This window comes from Ipomoea nil, unplaced genomic scaffold (assembly GCF_001879475.1).
Source record: "Ipomoea nil cultivar Tokyo-kokei standard unplaced genomic scaffold, Asagao_1.1 scaffold3056, whole genome shotgun sequence".
NCBI lineage: Eukaryota > Viridiplantae > Streptophyta > Magnoliopsida > Solanales > Convolvulaceae > Ipomoea > Ipomoea nil.
Window position 1 is genome coordinate 3,049,878 of NW_017619484.1, and position 18,964 is coordinate 3,068,841.

General features: G+C 39.8%; 1 protein-coding gene across 1 annotated transcript; it reads left to right on the plus strand.

The window, feature by feature from the left end:
* The first annotated feature begins 8,248 nt into the window (after positions 1–8,248).
* Positions 8,249–11,901, plus strand: LOC109164088 (HSP-interacting protein-like). Its single transcript, XM_019312842.1, has 2 exons — positions 8,249–10,895; positions 11,706–11,901. Exons 1-2 carry the CDS (start codon positions 8,249–8,251, stop codon positions 11,843–11,845), a joined length of 2,787 nt encoding a protein of 928 aa, XP_019168387.1. The 3' UTR covers positions 11,846–11,901.
* The last annotated feature ends 7,063 nt before the right edge of the window (positions 11,902–18,964 follow it).

Here is an 18,964-nt window from a genome sequence, read left to right on the forward strand (position 1 = left end):
ACTAGGAAAACCACGTGGGCAAAAGCTAGTTGAAGAAAGTACATGATATTTGTAAAATCATATATTGTACTAATTGCCTCATTAAAAACCTTAACTTAAGAAAACCCTATGGGAAAAACTTAGTTAATGGGAAAAGAGTACAACCTTAAGCCTTCAAGGCATAATCTTCGAGATTTTGGGGTTTGTCTACTTAAGCATTTATTTTGCTACTTTTTCCCATTGACATTACTATATCATACTTATGCTTTGTTAAAAACCATACTAGAAAAACCCAATGGGAAAAAAACTTAGTGAGGAAAAGAGTACATGGTATGTATATGTTGCGAAAGTACAACTATTAGCCCTTTTAAGATCCAATCTATAAGATTGATTCGAGTGAATGTATTTTCCGTCTCCCCCCTGAAGATAATAATCTTCAAGTTCTACATAGTTTAAAGTAAAGTCATTGTTTCAACAGAGTGTAGAGAGGGGATATAGTACAATCTTTAGGATTGTCATTTAGAATTTTATAAAATAATCTTGTGACTCTTCTGGAGCATACGTGGGTTGAATATTTATATACTTGTCCACTATCCTTTTAAATATATCCACTTAAAATTTGTATTATACAAACTTTATTATCCTCATATAGGATAGTGGAGGTAAATCAAAACATAACCAGTTGGGATTTAGCATCATGAGGGTCAAAACAAAGAGTTAATACCCAAGTGGCCTAAGAAAAACATATTGTTAGTCCCGAAAGGGTCAGAGAGAGTCTAGAGGGGGGGGGGGGAGTGAATAGACTCTAATCGATTCTTTTCGATTAATCTCCTTTCGGAGATATATGCAGCGGAAATAGTATCTTATGTTAAATTTTCTTTGCACTCTTTCGTGTTGGTAAAATTTTAGCGTTTGGTCGATGTTGTATGATATGCAAAACAGGAAAGTAAAAGCAATAAATAAAGAGAGATGGAGGAGAGATTTTATAGTGGTTCGGCCAACTATGCCTACTCCACTCTTCTTTCGCAACTCGTGAAAGGGTTTGCACTATCACTACTAGTATAAACTACTTCAAGCTGGCTTCCTTTAACACTAAGCCGGACAGCCACTTGAAAGGTTTTTCAACTCCTAGAGTTTACTCCATCTCTATCAACTTCTTCCTAAGCTGAGATGTTGGAAAAGTAATCTGATGATTCTCCACTAGGTTGAAGCTTGTCTTGATGTCTGGATAGATCTTCACTTGAGAAAAGAACAAGACAGCTTCAAGTTGTGAAGTATGAGGATGGATATGGCTTTGAAAAACTTCACAACAAACACTGGTTATGAAAAGTTGAGAAGATGGAACTGCTTTGAAGAGCCTTTCTTAAGATTGAAAGAGTGAGTTAACCAGCACCTTCTTGAATGGTGAAGTGAGGTATTTATAGGTGGAAAAATCCATCTGTTGGAGGGAGATGAAAATTTCAAACCTAAAAACCAGTGTGTATTACTCAGTGGGAAAGAGGCATTTAATGCACTTGTACTGTACAGCCGTTGGAGCCAAAAACATTATGGACTTTTGTCCTTGACCTCTGACAAGATGGTACAAGCCTTTTAATGCTCCTTGTTTTTAGTGAAAATCATTCCTAGGACACTTTTTGTCTGAATGATTTGCCCAACAGAGTGATAGACAACATTCTCATTGTTTCCTTTAATGAGAGTTGTCTTTCAACAAGTCTGTCCTTGACTTGGTCACTTAGGAATGAGAGACGAAAGATTATCCTTCATCTTTCGTCCTTTCTTCTTAGACGAGGGTTCCTTTTGTCGAAGCAGTCCATTTGAGACTTGCTTTAATTCTTCTTTCGTCTGGAAGCATTTTTCGATCATTCTTGAATCTTCATGTAGACCTATTCTACTAGTCTCGTGCATGATTTAACATTTCATGCCTATGTCATATGAGACTTTCTAATAAATGAAAAATAGGGGTCTACAATCTAAGACAGTTTGGTATCATCAAAATCTAAATACACTTGTTCCTAACACACGCTTTATTGCATAAATTTCCAAAATCTTTATAAATCAAAGGTACTTGGAGGATATTTTGAATATTATTCCAATGTTCAACTGTAGGAGGAGCGCTATGTGTTGCTAGTAATTTCATTGCAAGGACAATGTCAGTCTTGATGCGATCATGAAATTTCTGATTCTATGATAGTGCTCCACTTTAGCGATGAAGTGATGGACTTCTAGTCTCGAAAAATATCCTCGATCATTATCTAGATAGTCTTTTATCTATTTCGAGATATTTGGGCGGCAATTAATATACTGAAGGATATATTTAGGACATTTTTACAAATTATGCACATGGAGTTTTATTTGTGCAGTTTCAATGTTTTACAAATTTATGCACCTTAAGGTGAAAATTTATGCTCCCTTAGCTTTAAAGTTATGCACCTACGACGTGGAAGTAGTAATTCCTAATTTTTAATGTTGGGCAATCAAGGATTCATAGTTGTGCACCTTACGTTTTAAATTCATGCATCTTAAAGAGGAAAGTTGTGTTCCTAAGGTTCAACACTATGCACCTATGACGTGGATGTCGTAATTCGTAAGTTTTAATGTTATGCAATCAAGGATTCAAAGTTGTGCATCTTACGCTTTAAATTCATGCACCTTAAAGATGAAAGTTGCTCGGACCTTAAGGTTTAAAGTTATGCACCTACAACGTGGAAGTAGTAATTCCTAATTTTTAATGTTAGGCAATCAAGGATTCATAGTTGTGCACCTTATGCTTTAAATACATGCAACTTAAAGAGGAAAGTTGTGCTCCTTAAGGTTCAACATTATGCACCTGCGGTGTGGAAGTCGTAATTCATAAGTTTTTTAATGTTAGGCAATCAAGGATTCAAAGTTGTGCACCTTACGCTTTAAATTCATGCACCTTAAGGTGAAAAATTATGCACCTTTAGGAGCAAAATTCAACACTTGGCGTTTCAGCTTTGCAGTTTCAAAGTTCAAATTTATGCACCTTAAGGTGCAAACTTAAGCACCTCAAGAAGCAAAATTATGCACATGGAGTACAGTTTCATTTTCACAGTTTCAAAGTTTTGCAAATTTATGCACCTGGAATTTAGGTACAGAGATAGAAGAATAGAGCTTTGATCTCATGTGAAGAGTAGAATGCGGTTAACGAAAACGTTTATGGATATTAGAAAAAAGACAAAAAGCCCTTATTAGCATTTAAAATAACAAAAATGTCTTTTTGTCCATCGATCAAGATTAATCTATGGCTAAGATCTCATCCCATTTTTCACATGGTACTTCCTTTTTCACGTGAGAACCACTGCTTGGGTGTAAACTCGTGAAATCCTATGCACCGTTGAGATGTGAAATTGCACGGCTGAGATTTGACTAGTGGTGCAGTGGTGCATCCGGTGCAGTTGTGCAGTGGTCCAATGACGTGGTGCAATGACGTGGTGTAGTATTGCGGTGATGTATATTTACTTGGTTAAAATCATTATAAACCACAAGATTGATCAAGATCAACAATGCACAATAGTACACAGATTCACATGTTAACAGAGGTTCCATTTAAACCTAATTCTATATATATTCAATAGTCAATGTCCAATGGGTAAAAACTTAACTTTGAATTTTTCTTTTCTTAAATTGACAAATTAAGAAAACAAGAATAAATGGAATTGCCCGCACGGGCTTAGCTCAATGATTTAGTAGGCAATATTTGAGAGAATAGACCAATGTTCAAAATTCGACAGCAGTAGTCTGGGAATTATGCCTAAAGTGAGTAGATATATACCTAGCTTGTGCACACTAATATTTGACCATGTTTGCTGAGCCACTGAGTTATCGTGATTTACCTCTGGCCCTGTCTGTTGAGCCACTAAGTTACCGTGCTTTACCTTCTCTCCAGGGGTGGAGCCAGGATTTGTTGGTGCGGGGGCCAATCATAATTTGAGAGAGAATAACGATGAACTGAGAATAATTAACTCCATAACTTGAGGATAAAACTTCTCTTACCAACTTGCAAATGTCATCAATTTTGAATGATATATGCATCTCTTTTGGATCTAACGATGAACTGAGAATAATTAACTTCAGTGCTTTATCATCAAACCTATTGCTCAACTCTTGTAATTGAGAATCAATCACAGCATTAAAAATATCAAATTTGTAATGTTGCCCAATTGTTAATCCATCTTGTTGATGCCTAGACCTTCCTCTTCTTGCAATATATTGAGCATCAAAATTCGGCACAATTATATTGGCAGTTTCACAAAAAGACTTCACACTTGCAACTAATTCATCCCATCCACCGTCTCTTAATTAAATTTTGAATAAGCAACTTAGTAGATGACACAAGATGCATTAAACATTGTAAAAACCCTTTAAACAAATTTAAATTAGAAGTGTGGATAAAAAGGAAAAAATTTATTAATTTTAGATAAATGAATCTGAGAAAAAAAAAAGAATAAGAAATATGTATAAGCCATATTTTTGGCATATTCATATTTCAAGAAGAAGAAATTTTGAGCATGTTAGACAATATGTGATTGTGTATGTTCAAGAAGAAGAAATCATATTTTTGGGCTGGGGCTAGTTGTGAACTTGCGAATCAAATAAGATTTTGAAAGCTTAGTTTAAAAGTTTTTGTTTGGAGAGTGCAGATACTTTGGTGAAGCTAAGCAATCGTTTTGCTGTGGAATCGTGTCCACCTTGTAAGGTGGACACGGTTCTATGTTCATAATTAATGAACTATATGTTTATAATTATAAAGCTATATATTCATAATTTTTGAACTTCATATTCATGATTATTGAACTCTATATTCACAATTACAGAACTCTATGTTCACAATTACTAAACTATAGGTTCATAATTATAAAGCTATATATCCATAATTTTTGAACTTCAAATATTCACAATTAATGAATCTCTATATTCATAATTACAGAACTATATTTTCATAATTATGTTCACAACTCTATGTTCATAATTATAGAACTTTATATTCATAATTTTTGAACTATATATTCATAATTATGAACAGTTTTGAAACTGTGTCCACCTTACAAGGTGGACACGATGTGGGGTGAACACGGTTCCACAGTATAATGTCATAATTTGCCTTGGTGAAGGGGACCAAAAAAATAATAATATACTATTAATTTTTTTTTTTTTTGGGAAGGGGAGGCCAAGGGCCCAAGACGCCCAAATACAGTTTTCCTCTAAATCATCCACCCATATTAATATTAATAATAATAAATTTTTTGGGGGAGGGGTGCAATACTAACATCCCTCCGCCCCTGCTTCTCTCACATACTATGTCGGGCTGGGACGTGGGGCCCCTTAAGGTTTGGGATTCAACTTTGGAAAAAGAATAAATGTAACTGAAGATTGAATTTGCAAAGAGAAAGAGATACGTGAAAATCAATTAAGTTGAACAATGCATTATTATTATTATTATTATTATTATTATTATTATTATTATTATTATTGTTATTATGCCAAATTGGAAAAAATACGTGAGGTGACACCACACAAAACTATATATATATATATATATATATATATATATATATATATATATACATATATATATTGGTGAAATACTTATAATTCTTTACAAGGTAGTATTCGTTCTATACTTTCTCAAACATTTTCAGTTCATAGAATCTAAGTCTGATGCAATCACACTACATGGTAGTTGGTAAAACTTTTTCTTTTTTCAATTTGATGGTACAATTGAATTTTTTCAAATAGTTAGGGGATTTATGATACGAGTATATCCACAGTAGAAGAAGGTGAAAATCAAGAATTGGGAGAAAGAAAAGAAACAACCCATGCTACTAGGCCAAGGAGAAAACGAAGGAAACCGGCATGGATGGCTGATTAATTTTGTTAGACTAAGTTTATTCGTAATAGGATACATTAGTTTAGTCCTAATACATTATTATATCATATTAATTAGGAATCATAGTCCTAAGCATAATAGGAGTAACTTAGTATATAATCACCATGCATGCTAGGGGAAAGACATGCGAATTATTATTATCTTTTTCTTCTCTGCTATCATCTTCCTTCTCTGAAATCTCTCTCCATCTCTCCCTCTCTCCCTATGATTTTCCCCTCCCCTAATTCCAACTTTGGAGTCTGCATCCACTCAAAGCGGTGCCGGCTTGATACGGGTTCGTATCAATTGGTGCTTTCATTGCATCAAACTCATCTTTCTTGTTCTTTTACACACTCAAAACTGTAATTCTACTTCATTATGTCAGACAACCAATCTACATCAACAACTCGTCCTTGGGAGCAGGCAATTGCCGAATTTCAAGAAAATTTTGATAGACAAACTGTTACAAATTACCAACTCATTCAACAACTCATTACCTCCGTGTCACGGTTGGAAACGATGGTAACAACAAATAAAAATGCAGCAGTGCAACCTCAAACACATGGAATTTTAGGACCTCCACCTGATAATCATCTACAACCATCTTTGCAACCGGTGAGTGGCCAAGGGACTCAACGATTTCATATGAAACTTGAGTTACCTCGCTTTGATGGCTCAGATCCTCATGGTTGGATATTTAGAATTCAAGAATATTTTGATTTTTATGATACACCCGACACACAGCGATTGCGAATATCAGGATTCACAATGGAAGGGAATGCTTCTGGGTGGTATCAATGGATGAAAAGGAATGGAATGTTAACTACATGGAAGGAATTTTTACGGAATGTCACAAAGCGGTTCAGCGAGTCTCGTTTTGAGGATTTCCAAGGAAAATTGTCAAAATTGACACAGCAAACCACAAAAGATCCAATCTTAGAAGAAGAAATCATAGTGCATGGACAAGATGACATAACCGCAGGAGATATTTCCAGTCTAAACTCATTGGCAGGTCCGGGTAATCCCAGATAATGATACGAGTATATCCGTAGAAGAAGGTGAAAATCAAGAATTGGGAGAAAGAAAAGAAACAACCCATGCTACTAGGCTCATGCTACTAGGCCAAGGAGAAAACGAAGGAAACCGGCATGGATGGCTGATTACTTTTGTTAGACTAAGTTTATTCGTAATAGGATACATTAGTTTAGTCCTAATACATTATTATATCATATTAATTAGGAATCATAGTCCTAAGCATAATAGGAGTAACTTAGTATATAATCACCCTGCATGCTAGGAGAAAGACATGCGAATTATTATTATCTTTTTCTTCTCTCCTATCATCTTCCTTCTCTGAAATCTCTCTCCCTCTCTCCCTCCCTCCCTCTCTCCCTCTGATTTTCCCCTCCCCTAATTCCAACTTTGGAGTCTGCATCCACTCAAAGCGGTGCCGGCTTGATACGGGTTCGTATCAATTTATTTGTTCATTTTCTCAATATTTTACTTTTATATTTTCTAACTAAATAAAAATATAAGAATATTAACTGAAATTAATTAAAAAAATTGTTAGGGCATTTGTAGTGGAGTTACCCCTGATGGCAATGTATGTAGAAATTAAATCATATATGTATATATTGCATTATTGAAAATTTATGGGATTTGAAACATATTTATTACAAACTTAGAGGTCTGAGTGTAACATTCTTAAACCAATTCGGAATGTATATGAAATTACCCCTTTTTATGTTAGGTGGATTTTGACGTTAATTAGTAAAATTGCATTTATTTTTTATTTTAAAAATCTGAAGTTCAAATTTTGGTGGTTGCTTTTGAGTTTATTGTTTCCATTTTTCTGCATGCATTTGCATGCATTTTCTCTGTCGAATTCCCGGGAAGATCTCCAAAATAAAGTGAAGATCAAGGAGACAAACAAAGGGGTTAATTAATTTCTCAGAAAAGTCGTCGTCATTCAAAATCTCTCGATACATTGATCTGTGTAGGAAAAATGCAGGAATTTTATTCACAAAAGTGATATCTGCAGCCGAATAAAGGGGCCGTGGTCGCTTCACTTTTCTCCATTTCTTCTTTCAATTGGGATTTGTTTGGGGGTTGTGTATATGATCTGCAACAAATCCTAATTTGGAAGAAAGAAAAAAAAACACAAAATTCATGGCCGAATTAAAGATCCGTTGTTTTAGGCAATAATTTGTTTTGAATTCAATTGGTTTGAGGTTTAATTTGTAGATAGATGTGTGTTTTAGGATTCTGGGGTTTTATATTTACATGATTTTTTGTTGTTGTTGTTGTTGTAATTAATTATATATTGTTGGATTGAATTGGATTGGATTGGATTGGATTGGATTGGAGGGTTTATATTCTGGTATGGGGAAGCAGAAAGAACAGAAGAAGAAACAGATTGGTGGTTCAAGTAGGAAGCAGAAGAGAAAATGCGAAAAGGAGAGCCCGAGAGCGTACGATAAGGACACGGTGGCCTTCATTTCTCTGTCGCAGGAGCTGAGGGAGGAAGGCAACAGATTGTTCCAGAGAAGGGATTACGAGGTGGCGATGTTAATGTACGAGAAAGCCATAAAATTGCTGCCGGGAAACCACGTAGACGTGCCCTACCTGCGGAGCAACATGGCGGCGTGTTATATGCAGATGGGGAGCAGCGAGTACCCCAAGGCGGTTTACGAATGCAATTTGGCTCTGGAGGTTAATCCCATGTACACCAAGGCGCTTCTCAAGAGGGCGCGGTGTTATGAGGCTCTCAGCCGCCTTGATTTGGCGCTCAGGGACGCCAGGAGAGTTCTGGGGATGGAGAAGAATAATTTCATGGCGGCGGAGATTGCGGAGCGGGTGAAGGCCACCATTGATTTAAACGGCGGCGCGGCTGACGTTCCGGTGGATTTGATCCCGGTGCCGGAGTACGTCGAGCCGCCTGTTCTGTCCTCCTCTAGTTCCTTCAAGGCGGATAAGTCGCCCGTGGGGAAGAAGAAGAAAGGACAGAAGAAGAAGAAAGGCGAAGACGAAGAAGAATATGATGATAATGACAATGAAAATGACAAAGACAATAACTCCGCATCAGAGGTTGTCGCCTCCCGGGCCGCCAAAAAGAGAGAAAAGAAGGCTAGGAAGGCTAAGGAGAAGAGAAATGGCAATGGGCAAGGGATAAATAGTGACGAAGACGAAGACAATCAATTCGAGACAAAGAAGAAAGTTCCCAATGGAGGATTAATTCAGGGGAAGAAGAAGAAGAAGAAAAAGAAGAAGAAGAAGAAGAGTGATAGTGAGGTCAGCAGCAGTGATGAGGATGAAGCAAAGAGTGAGGAAAGCATGGCGACCAATACAACTGTTGAACAAAACCGATTCGATATTCTGAGTGATACTGGTAACGACAACGAGGAGGACGACGAAAAGAAGGCTAAGGAGAAGGAGAAGGATGTTCCGAGTGATAATGCTAACCACAAGGAGGAGAAGGAGGAAAAGAAGGCTAAGAAGAAGAAGAAGGAGGTTCTGAGTGATAATGGTAACGACAACGAGGACGAGGAAGAAAAGAAGGCTAAGAAGAAGAAGGAGAAGAAGGAGAAGGAGGTTCCCAAATGCAATTGTGAGAAGAACAAAAAGGTTGAAAAGAAGGATAAGAACAAATCCGAGGAGGAAAGAAAGGCTGAAGACAAATTGGTGGTTGGGGAAATAATGACTGAAACTAACGAAGCTGTTGCTGCTGCTGCTATAGAGCCGAGAAGAACAGTGAAACTAATATTCGGAGACGACATAAGATTTGCCCAAGTTCCCACGGATTGCACCGTCTTGAAGCTCCGGGAGATCATATGTAACCGCTTCCCAAACTGTAACTCCATCCTAATCAAATACAAGGACCAAGAAGGCGACATGGTGACAATGACCACAAGTGAGGAGTTTAGGTGGGCTCAATCCTCAGTTGCCCCCCATGGTTTCATCAGACTTCATATCGTAGATGTTAACCCCGACCAAGACCCTCTGTTACTCGAGACGATGAAACAGGAGGAAGATAAAGCCGAGGACGAAAAAGAAGAAGAAGAAGCAGAAGAAGAAGAATATGAGAACCAAACAAAGCTAATAGCTGAAGAAATGGAGAGCCCAGGAACAAGAAAGGGGAGTAGTAGTACTACATCTTGTGTTATTGATGATTGGACCATCCATTTCGCGTATTTGTTCAAGCACTGCGTTGGGTTCGAGTCAGATTGTTATTTGGACTTGCACGATGTCGGTGTGAAGCTATACTCGGAGGCCATGGAAGAAACGGTGACGAGTGAAGAAGCTCAAGACATTTTAAGCACATCTGAAGAGAAGTTTCAAGATCTAGCTGCTCTGGGGCTATTTAACTGGGGGAATGCTCTGATGTCCAGGGCAAGGAGAAGGGCTTTCACAGATGAATATAATGTGGGAGATTCAGAATCCATTATGAAACAGATAACAGATGCCTTTACTTTAGTGCAAAAGGAATACACAATGGCTGGGAAAAGATTCGAAGAGGCACTGAAGATCAAACCGAATTTCTACGAAGCCATTATCGCTCTGGGGCAGCTCCAGTTCGAGCAGGCGAAACTGTCTTGGTATTACGCGATTAACACAGACACAGATCTCGAGTCGTGGCCTTCTTCGGAAGTTCTTCAGCTTTACAACAACTCGAGCAAGAATATGGAGAGGGGTATAAAGATGTGGGAGGAGGCATTGGTGCAGCATCTGATTGAAGTGGCGAATAATCAAAGCGGGGGATCTCGGGGACTGTTGCAGCAAATGAAACTGGGGAATTTGTTTTCAGAGATATCTGCAGAGGAAACTGCAGAGCAGGCTGCCAATATTAGGTCTCAGGTGAATCTTCTGTGGGGGACTATGTTGTATGAAAGATCAGTTGTGGAGTTCAAACTGGGAGAGCCTAACTGGGAATACTGTTTGGGTGCTGCTTCTCATAAATTTGAACTTGCTGGAGCATCTCCTGAAGATATTGCTGTTATGGTAAAGAACCATTGTTCCAACGCAATGGAAGGTAAGCTAGATTTTTTGTTTTTTTTTTCAAACTTTGGCCATGTTTGGTGATACAACTGATCAGCCAAATTTGACTGATTTAGCATTCTTTGCTGTCACCAAGCACCTTGTGCTTAGTTGGCACCTCTGTGGCTCACCTTGAGGGATGATCACCAGATTGAACTCCGACGGTGGGATATTGACTCTTTAGACTGCAATAGATACCAAAAAAAACAAAAACATTGTGGGCTGTTTGACATGGTCAAATAAGCCAATCATAACATTGTGGGCTGTTTGACATGGTCAAATAAGCCAATTACAACATTGTGGGCTGTTTGACATGACCAAATAAGCCAATTACAGTGTTTGGTAAATCAGCTTCTTGGAGCAGCATTTCTTCTCGAAATGCCGTTGAATGGCGTTTTGAGATGGTAAATCAGCTTCTTGGAGCAGCATTTCTTCTCGAAATGCCGCTGAATAGCGTTTTGAGGTGGTAAATCAGCTTTTTGGAGCAACATTTCTTCTCGAAATGCCGTTGAATGGCATTTGAGGTGGTAAATCAGTTTCTTGGAGCAGCATTTCTTCTCGAAATGCCGCTCAATGGCGTTTTGAGGTGGTAAATCAGCTTCTTGGAGCAGCATTCCTTCCTAAAATGCCGCTGAATGGCGTTTTGAGGTGGTAAATCAGCTTCTTGAAGCAGCATTTCTTCTCAAAATGCCGCTGAATGGCGTTTTGAGGTGGTAAATCAGCTTCTTGGAGCAGTGTTTCCCCCCGAAATGTCATGTCATGTAATGATAAATTAATTACTAGCTGCACCATTATTATATTTTAGGGTACAATGTTGATGAGACACAACAAGCATGGAATGAGATGTATGAAGCAATTAGGTGGCAAATGGAGATTCCTGCTTTACATTTGGAGCCATTGCTTCGGCAAAGAGTTTCCGGATTACAGGATCAATTGGACAATTAATGCAAGATGAGTACGTACGTTGTTACTATATATAGAAACAATGGAAGAATTCTAGATGGTCTCTGGTGTCTGCTTCTTTGTTTAATTTGTTATCAGGTGAGAACACCTTTCTGGTAAAAAGTCTGGGCATAGTCATACCTAATTGCTAGAATCTTAGTATTACTAAATTTTTAAGTTTGCCTCCTCTCAAAAAGGTCTCAATAATTATAAAATTGACTCTCAATTATTAATGAGACAGTTGAGATTAATCTTTACTTTTTACATAAACACTCTATTCCCCCTATATATATATATACATGCTACACCAATATAATAACACTACTGTAGTTTATATTATCTCTATCTATGCTTTGAGCACCCATTGCATATATGCAATCTGTGGTGAGTGGTTCTTGTCCAATGCCAATATAAAATATGGACATTGTTTAATTTACCTTTGACAATTATGGTTTCCCAGATTGTGCTTAAGACTCTGAAATTGTTGGTTTTGCAGGTCTTCGTGATGCTTAATTTATCACTGTATTTGGCGCTTACGAGCTGCTCCAAATTCTTTAGGACTAACCTTTTTTTTATTTTATTTTTTCTCAATACTCAGCAACCTTACATTTTGCATTGTCTCATTTTTTGGGTGAGATGAGATATATAGCAGACAGTTTTGCATTTTTGTATTATTTTTATTTGTTATTAATTATTGTTATTGATTTTTTTATAATGTCTTACTTCCAAAAAAAAAAAAAAAAAAAAACACTCAACTCTCGATATGTTTTCCTTCGATTTTTTAACAAACTTAGTCATATAACAATACTAGTTTTACACGCTCATTGCGCGAATAGCTAATGCTTAATGTTTATATTTAAATAAATATTTCAAAATATATCAATCCGAGATTACATAGGAGAAATTCATACATAGGTAACTAAATGTCGAATTTATTTATTTAAATAGGCAATTCAAAGTATATTAATGCAAGATAATATAGGAGATTCATTATAATTAGCACTAAAATAAATGTTTGCAACTTTGTAAAATCGATAGTCTAAATACTTAGTCTAAAAACGATAGTCTAAATAAATACTAATTTTGGTTTGATTCTCTAAGTCTTCTTAGTTCCCTTTTGGCCCACTATTACAAAAATGAACACCGGGACTCTAATGGCGGCCAATGACAGTTCTTCTAGTTCCAAGCGGACTGTTTCTGAAGCTTATTTCTGCTTTACCACCACCTGTTGCACCGTTTCCTTGTTGTCGGCGCATCATTTTGTTTCTATCAAATTGACAACTCGTAATTATCTTTTCTGGCGTACACAATTGGTCCCGTTTCTTTGTGGTCAAAACTTGCTCGGGTATGTTGACGGTAGCTTCCCGTATCCGCCGGCTATGGTGTCTCCAGCTTCTGGTGATGCTTCTGCTCCTCCAGTATTAAATCCGGCCTATCCCACCTAGGTCCAACGATTAGAGAATGTCTTCGATTCAATTCAAAACAGATAGAGATTACAGAGTATATCAGAACAGCTAAAACTCTAACTGTCCCTGACATATAGAACAAGCTTTGACTAACTAATAACAACTATATATTACAAGACTATATTATAAAATAATAATCTGAAATAATAATAACACTAATACACCCCCTCAAGCGCAAGGTGGCAGTGAGGCCATATTGAGCTTGCCTCGGAGAGTAGCAAAACGCGGTGACGGTAGCGGCTTGGTGAGAATATCCGCTAGTTGATCTTTAGTCGACACATAATTCACCACGAAATCCCCTGCAGCCACTTTATCACGGACGAAGTGGTAGTCGATCTCTACGTGTTTAGTGCGAGCGTGAAAAACCGGGTTTGCACACAAATACGTAGCACCAAGATTGTCACACCACAGAGTCGCAGGTTGACCAGAGTGTAACCCAAGCTCCTTGAGTAACGAAACAATCCAGGTAACCTCAGCCGAAACATCAGCCAAGGACTTATACTCAGCTTCAGTGGAAGAACGAGCCACAGTGCGCTGTTTCTTGGATAGCCATGAGATGAGATTGGAACCCAAGTAAACAGCATAACCACTAGTACTCTTCCTGTCAATGGGACAGCCAGCCCAGTCTGAATCAGAGTAGGCATGAATGACAGTAGAAGTAGACGGTGTGAATTGCAACCCATAGTCTAAGGTACCCTTGATATAACGCAGCACACGTTTGACTAGATTCCAGTGTCCTTCGGTTGGGGAATGCATGAATTGACAGAGCCGATTGACCGCATAAGCCAAGTCTGGTCGAGTGATCGTTAAATACTGTAACGTGCCAACAATACGCCGATACTGCGTCGGATTATCATACGGGGTGTCCACCGTAGTGGTTGGTTTGGTTACAGCAGCTGGAGTAGTAAGGGGCTTGCAGTCTACCATACCCGAACGACCAAGCAGATCTGTCATATAGCGCCGTTGTGATAAGAGAAGACCAGTACCTACCACAACTGTCTCGATACCCAAAAAGAATCCCGAGGTCCCTAGATCTCGTATTTTGAAGGTCGTAGACAGTTTTTGAAGTAAAGTGGCCACAAGCTTGACATCATTGCCCATCATAATGATGTCATCTACGTAGACTAACAAAAACACTCGAGAATCTCCTGCAGTGTAGTAAAACAAAGAAACATCGGTTTTGGACGCCTGGAAGCCTGTGTACAGTAGAAAATCGTGAAGACGCTTGAACCAGGCCCTGGGCGCCTGCTTCAATCCATATAAGGACCGCTGTAGATGACAAACATGACCCGGTGTGGTGGGGTCCTCGTACCCCGGCGGCTGTTTCATATAAACTGTTTCGTCCAGATGGCCGTTTAGAAAGGCGTTGTGGACATCCAACTGCCGTAAAGTCCAACCTTTGGATACCGCCAAAGAAAACAACATGCGTACAGTAGTGGGTTTGACGACAGGGCTAAATGTGTCGAAGAAGTCCTCCCTGGCAACCTGGTTAAACCCCTTGGCAACCAAACGAGCCTTATACCGCTCTACTGAACCATCCGCGGTGCGCTTGGTGCGAAACACCCATTTGCACCCAATTATATTCATATGGGGTTCTGGTGGGACAAGGCGCCAAGTATGATTATGGAGAAGAGCATTAAACTCCTGATCCATGGCCTCACGCCAATGGGCATGCCCAACGGCCTGGGAATAACACGTCGGGTCTGCAGTGATAGTTAAGGCCTGAAAGGGCTCGTCTGTACCTTTAGTCATGTGCCGGAGACGCATGACATGGTCTCGTCCTTGCAACTGAACACGCCTTTTCCGGGTTCGAACCGGTGCGGTGTGGGTGATTGCCAGCTGCGGTGGATCACGAGCTAAGGGCATGGGGTCAGGCTCAACAACCTCTTGTGGACTCGGCGGATCAGTGAGTACCAAAGATGTACTCGTCGTGACAACAGGTGCTGCCGCCCACGGTAAGCTCGGGGGAGGCGTAACTTGTTGCACTTTCTTCGCTGAAAAGGGAAACACATGTTCATCAAAACGGACATGGCGACAGATATAGGTCTTACCAGTAGCCAAGTCAGTGCATCTATATCCCCTAAAGGAGGGTGGATAACCTAGGAAGACGCACGGGGTGGAGCGATACTCTATCTTATGCCTGTTATACGGGCGTAGATACGGGTAACACTGGCACCCAAAGACGCGAAGAAAGGTGTATGGAGGTGGTGCTTTGAACAGACGCGAGTATGGGCTATCATAATTAATAGCAGAAGATGGTAAGTAATTGATTAAGACAGTGGCCGTTTCAAAGGCATATTCCCAGTATTCATGAGGTACTTGGCCCTCAGCAAGTAGAGTTAGGCCCATTTCGACAATGTGTCGATTGCGGCGCTCTACACGCCCATTTTGCTCATGTGTATATGCACATGACTGGCGATGATTAATGCCTAAGGTTTGAAATACAGTGTGTAATTTTCTGTATTCACCCCCTAGATCCAATTGGATTGACTTTATAGAACGCCCAAATTGGCGCTCGACCAGAACACGAAACGACTCGAAACATTTATATATGTCTGATTTTACCCGTAACGGATAAAACCAGCAGAAACGGGAGAAATCATCTACAAACAAACAAAAATAACGATATCCACTAACAGACAGGACCGGGGATGGTCCCCAAATATCGGTAAAAATAAGATCTAGTACATTTTCACTAGAACGTAGTACATTGTCTAATTTAAACCGCGACGATTTCCCCAAGTGACACGAAACGCAAGAGTTGACCGGATCATTTTTATTGGGTTTGACTGGGCAAATTTGTAGGACTTTATTCTGGACCGTTTTGTGCGGGTGACCGAGCCTTCGGTGCCAAACTGTAGGAGTGGCCTGGGAACTGACATATGCAAAATGTGAAGGTGACGCCGAAAGCTTGTAGAGACCGCCTGTAACTGGACCCCTAAGCAGGACCGCTTTGGTTATGGAATCCTTCACAAAGAAACAAGAATCATGAAACTCAAAATAAACACCGTTATCTACTGTAAATTTATGTACAGAAAGTAACGGGACCGATAGATGTGGAACATGTAATATATTGTTTAAATTAAGAGACTTTGACGCGGACGGGAGGGATGCACGACCGACTCTAGTAATGGCCAAACCTGCACCATTGCCCACACGGAGCACATCAGAACCAGTGTATTCTTCTGACTGGACCATTATGTTTACATCTGGAGGAGCATGCACCGGCGCCGGCGGAGTCTCACCTGACACGGCCACGTGGCTTGCGGTGCAGCAGGTTGCGGATGGTACCTCTTGAAGCAGTATATGGCGGAATGTCCATGGGACCGACAGATCTGGCACCGTGGACCTCCGCGTCCTCCTCTGTTCTGCCGGCCACCGCGCCCTCCTCGGCCACCGGACTGCTGCGAGCCTCGGCCACCGGACTGCTGTTGCTGCTGCCGTCCCCCTCCAGTAGACGAACCACGACCCGAGCCAGCGTAAAAAGCAGTGTGGGCAGCAGTTCCGTCGACCGAAGGATATTCATCGACGAGAATGAATTCATTCGCCTACAGGTAATCCGAGAGATGTGAGAGCGTAACAGCGTTGCCGAAGGTGAATGAGGCAGCCAAGGTCTTGAGTTCTGGACGCAACCCGCGAATGACGTACAGGTTTTGTTCCATCAACGACAAGGGCCGTCCGGCTTGAATGAGAGATTCCACCAACACCCCCGCACGCCCAAGATAATCGGCGGTGGTGGAATTCCCTTGGCGGAGAAGCTGGAATTGTCCCAACAAATTGAGACACCTAGCTTGGCTGGAGGAACCTAACGCCGTGGTAATGGATTCCCATATTGCAGCAGACGTGTTGCGGCCAAGAGCTAGGTACAGGACCTCATCTGACATTGAGGAGATCACAAGAGAGAGGATCGCTTGGTCCTGCTTGACCCAAGCGTGGAACGCTGGATTAGGAACGACACTCGCCGCCGGAATGGTGCCGGATCCGGCAGAGGACGACGGTGCGGCTATGGTTGCAGGTGGGCAGGGCAGACTACCATCCACATATCCGAGGAGATCCTGGCTCCTAAGGAATGGGAGCAGCTGTGTACGCCAGAACAAAAAGTTCCGGGAAGTCAGCTTCATGGTGACGTAGTGGTGGGCGCCCGAGAGAGAATTGCCGGCGGTCGGAGATGGTGCTCCGGCGGCAGCAGCGGAAGGCGTAGCTTCGGAGGAGTTCGAAGACATCTTGGGTGGAAGGTGGAGGATCGAATGATTTGACCGTGGAGGTTACGGTGGAAGGGGGAAAATTTACGGTGGAGATTAGAAAATAGGATCGAGTCCCGGCTGATACCAGATTAGAGAATGTCTTCGATTCAATTCAAAACAGATAGAGATTACAGAGTATATCAGAACAACTAAAACTCTAACTGTCCCTGACATATAGAACAAGCTTTGACTAACTAATAACAACTATATATTACAAGACTATATTATAAAATAATAATCTGAAATAATAATAACACTAATACCAACAACATCAATCGATCATGTCTATGCTGATTTCCCCACTGTCCGAAGAGGTTATGCACTTAGAAGTTGGTCGTACGACGTCGAGACAAATTTGGGAGTCAATTGAGTTGTCTTTAGGTTCTTCAACGCGAGCTCGGGCATTGCGCTTGCTTGGTTAGTTGCAGTCTCTTCGTCAGGGTAATTCGACTGTAATAGAATTTCTTGGTCGGCGCAAGTGTTGGTGGAAGAGCTATCGCTTGCCGGGCGTCCAGTCTCCCTTGACGAACAGAACCTATACGTTTTTCGCGGACTTCAGTCGGAGTTTTGAACCATGGCGTCTTCTTTAGCTACTCACGGCTAGCCGGTGACTCTGACGGAACTCTCGGATTTCTTCGCTGCTCAAGAGTTCATACATGCCGGCGATTTTCTGGACTCTGGAGTGACGCGTGATTAGCAACCGCCGCAACGTTCTGGTTCGTATATCATTATCATCCTCTATTGACAGTAATTGTAATAATTGTCATTGACAAACTTCCAAAACAATTTGTATCAATAACGAATGTATTTTTTTTTTTTAAATCAATGACTTCATTGTTGTGGATGAAAAGTACCACACTCTATTACTATTATTAAATTAAATATATTAATAGCTAGAATAAAAAATAATACATAAGCACCTCTTTAATTTAGAATTAAATGTCTATAATGCCTTTATTAAAAAAAAATATTCATTATCAAAAAATTTTAAAAGGGATATAATAATTTCATTACTTTTATTATCTTTATTTTCTACAATGCAACGATTCTTTACCTTCAAATTTATTAATTAATTAAATGAGTTAATTCCACCGGAGGTCCCTTGTCTTTGGTGACAATTCCAAATTTAGTCTCAGACTATCATTTTTGTCATTTTACATCCCAGACTATTGTTTTTTGGACACTTTTAGTCCTTCTCATGATATTTTCTATTTTTAGTAAGGACATTTTTGTCTTTTCATATTTTTCTTTTGTTATTTTTCAGGTTTCAACCAGTTTAATTGGTTTAGAACTTTAGGTAACCTCTAACTTTTAGTAACCATATTTTTCAACCAAGTTTTAGTAAAATCCTAAACCAATTAAACTTGTTGAAACTAGAAAAATAACAAATGAAAAATATGAAGAGACAAAAA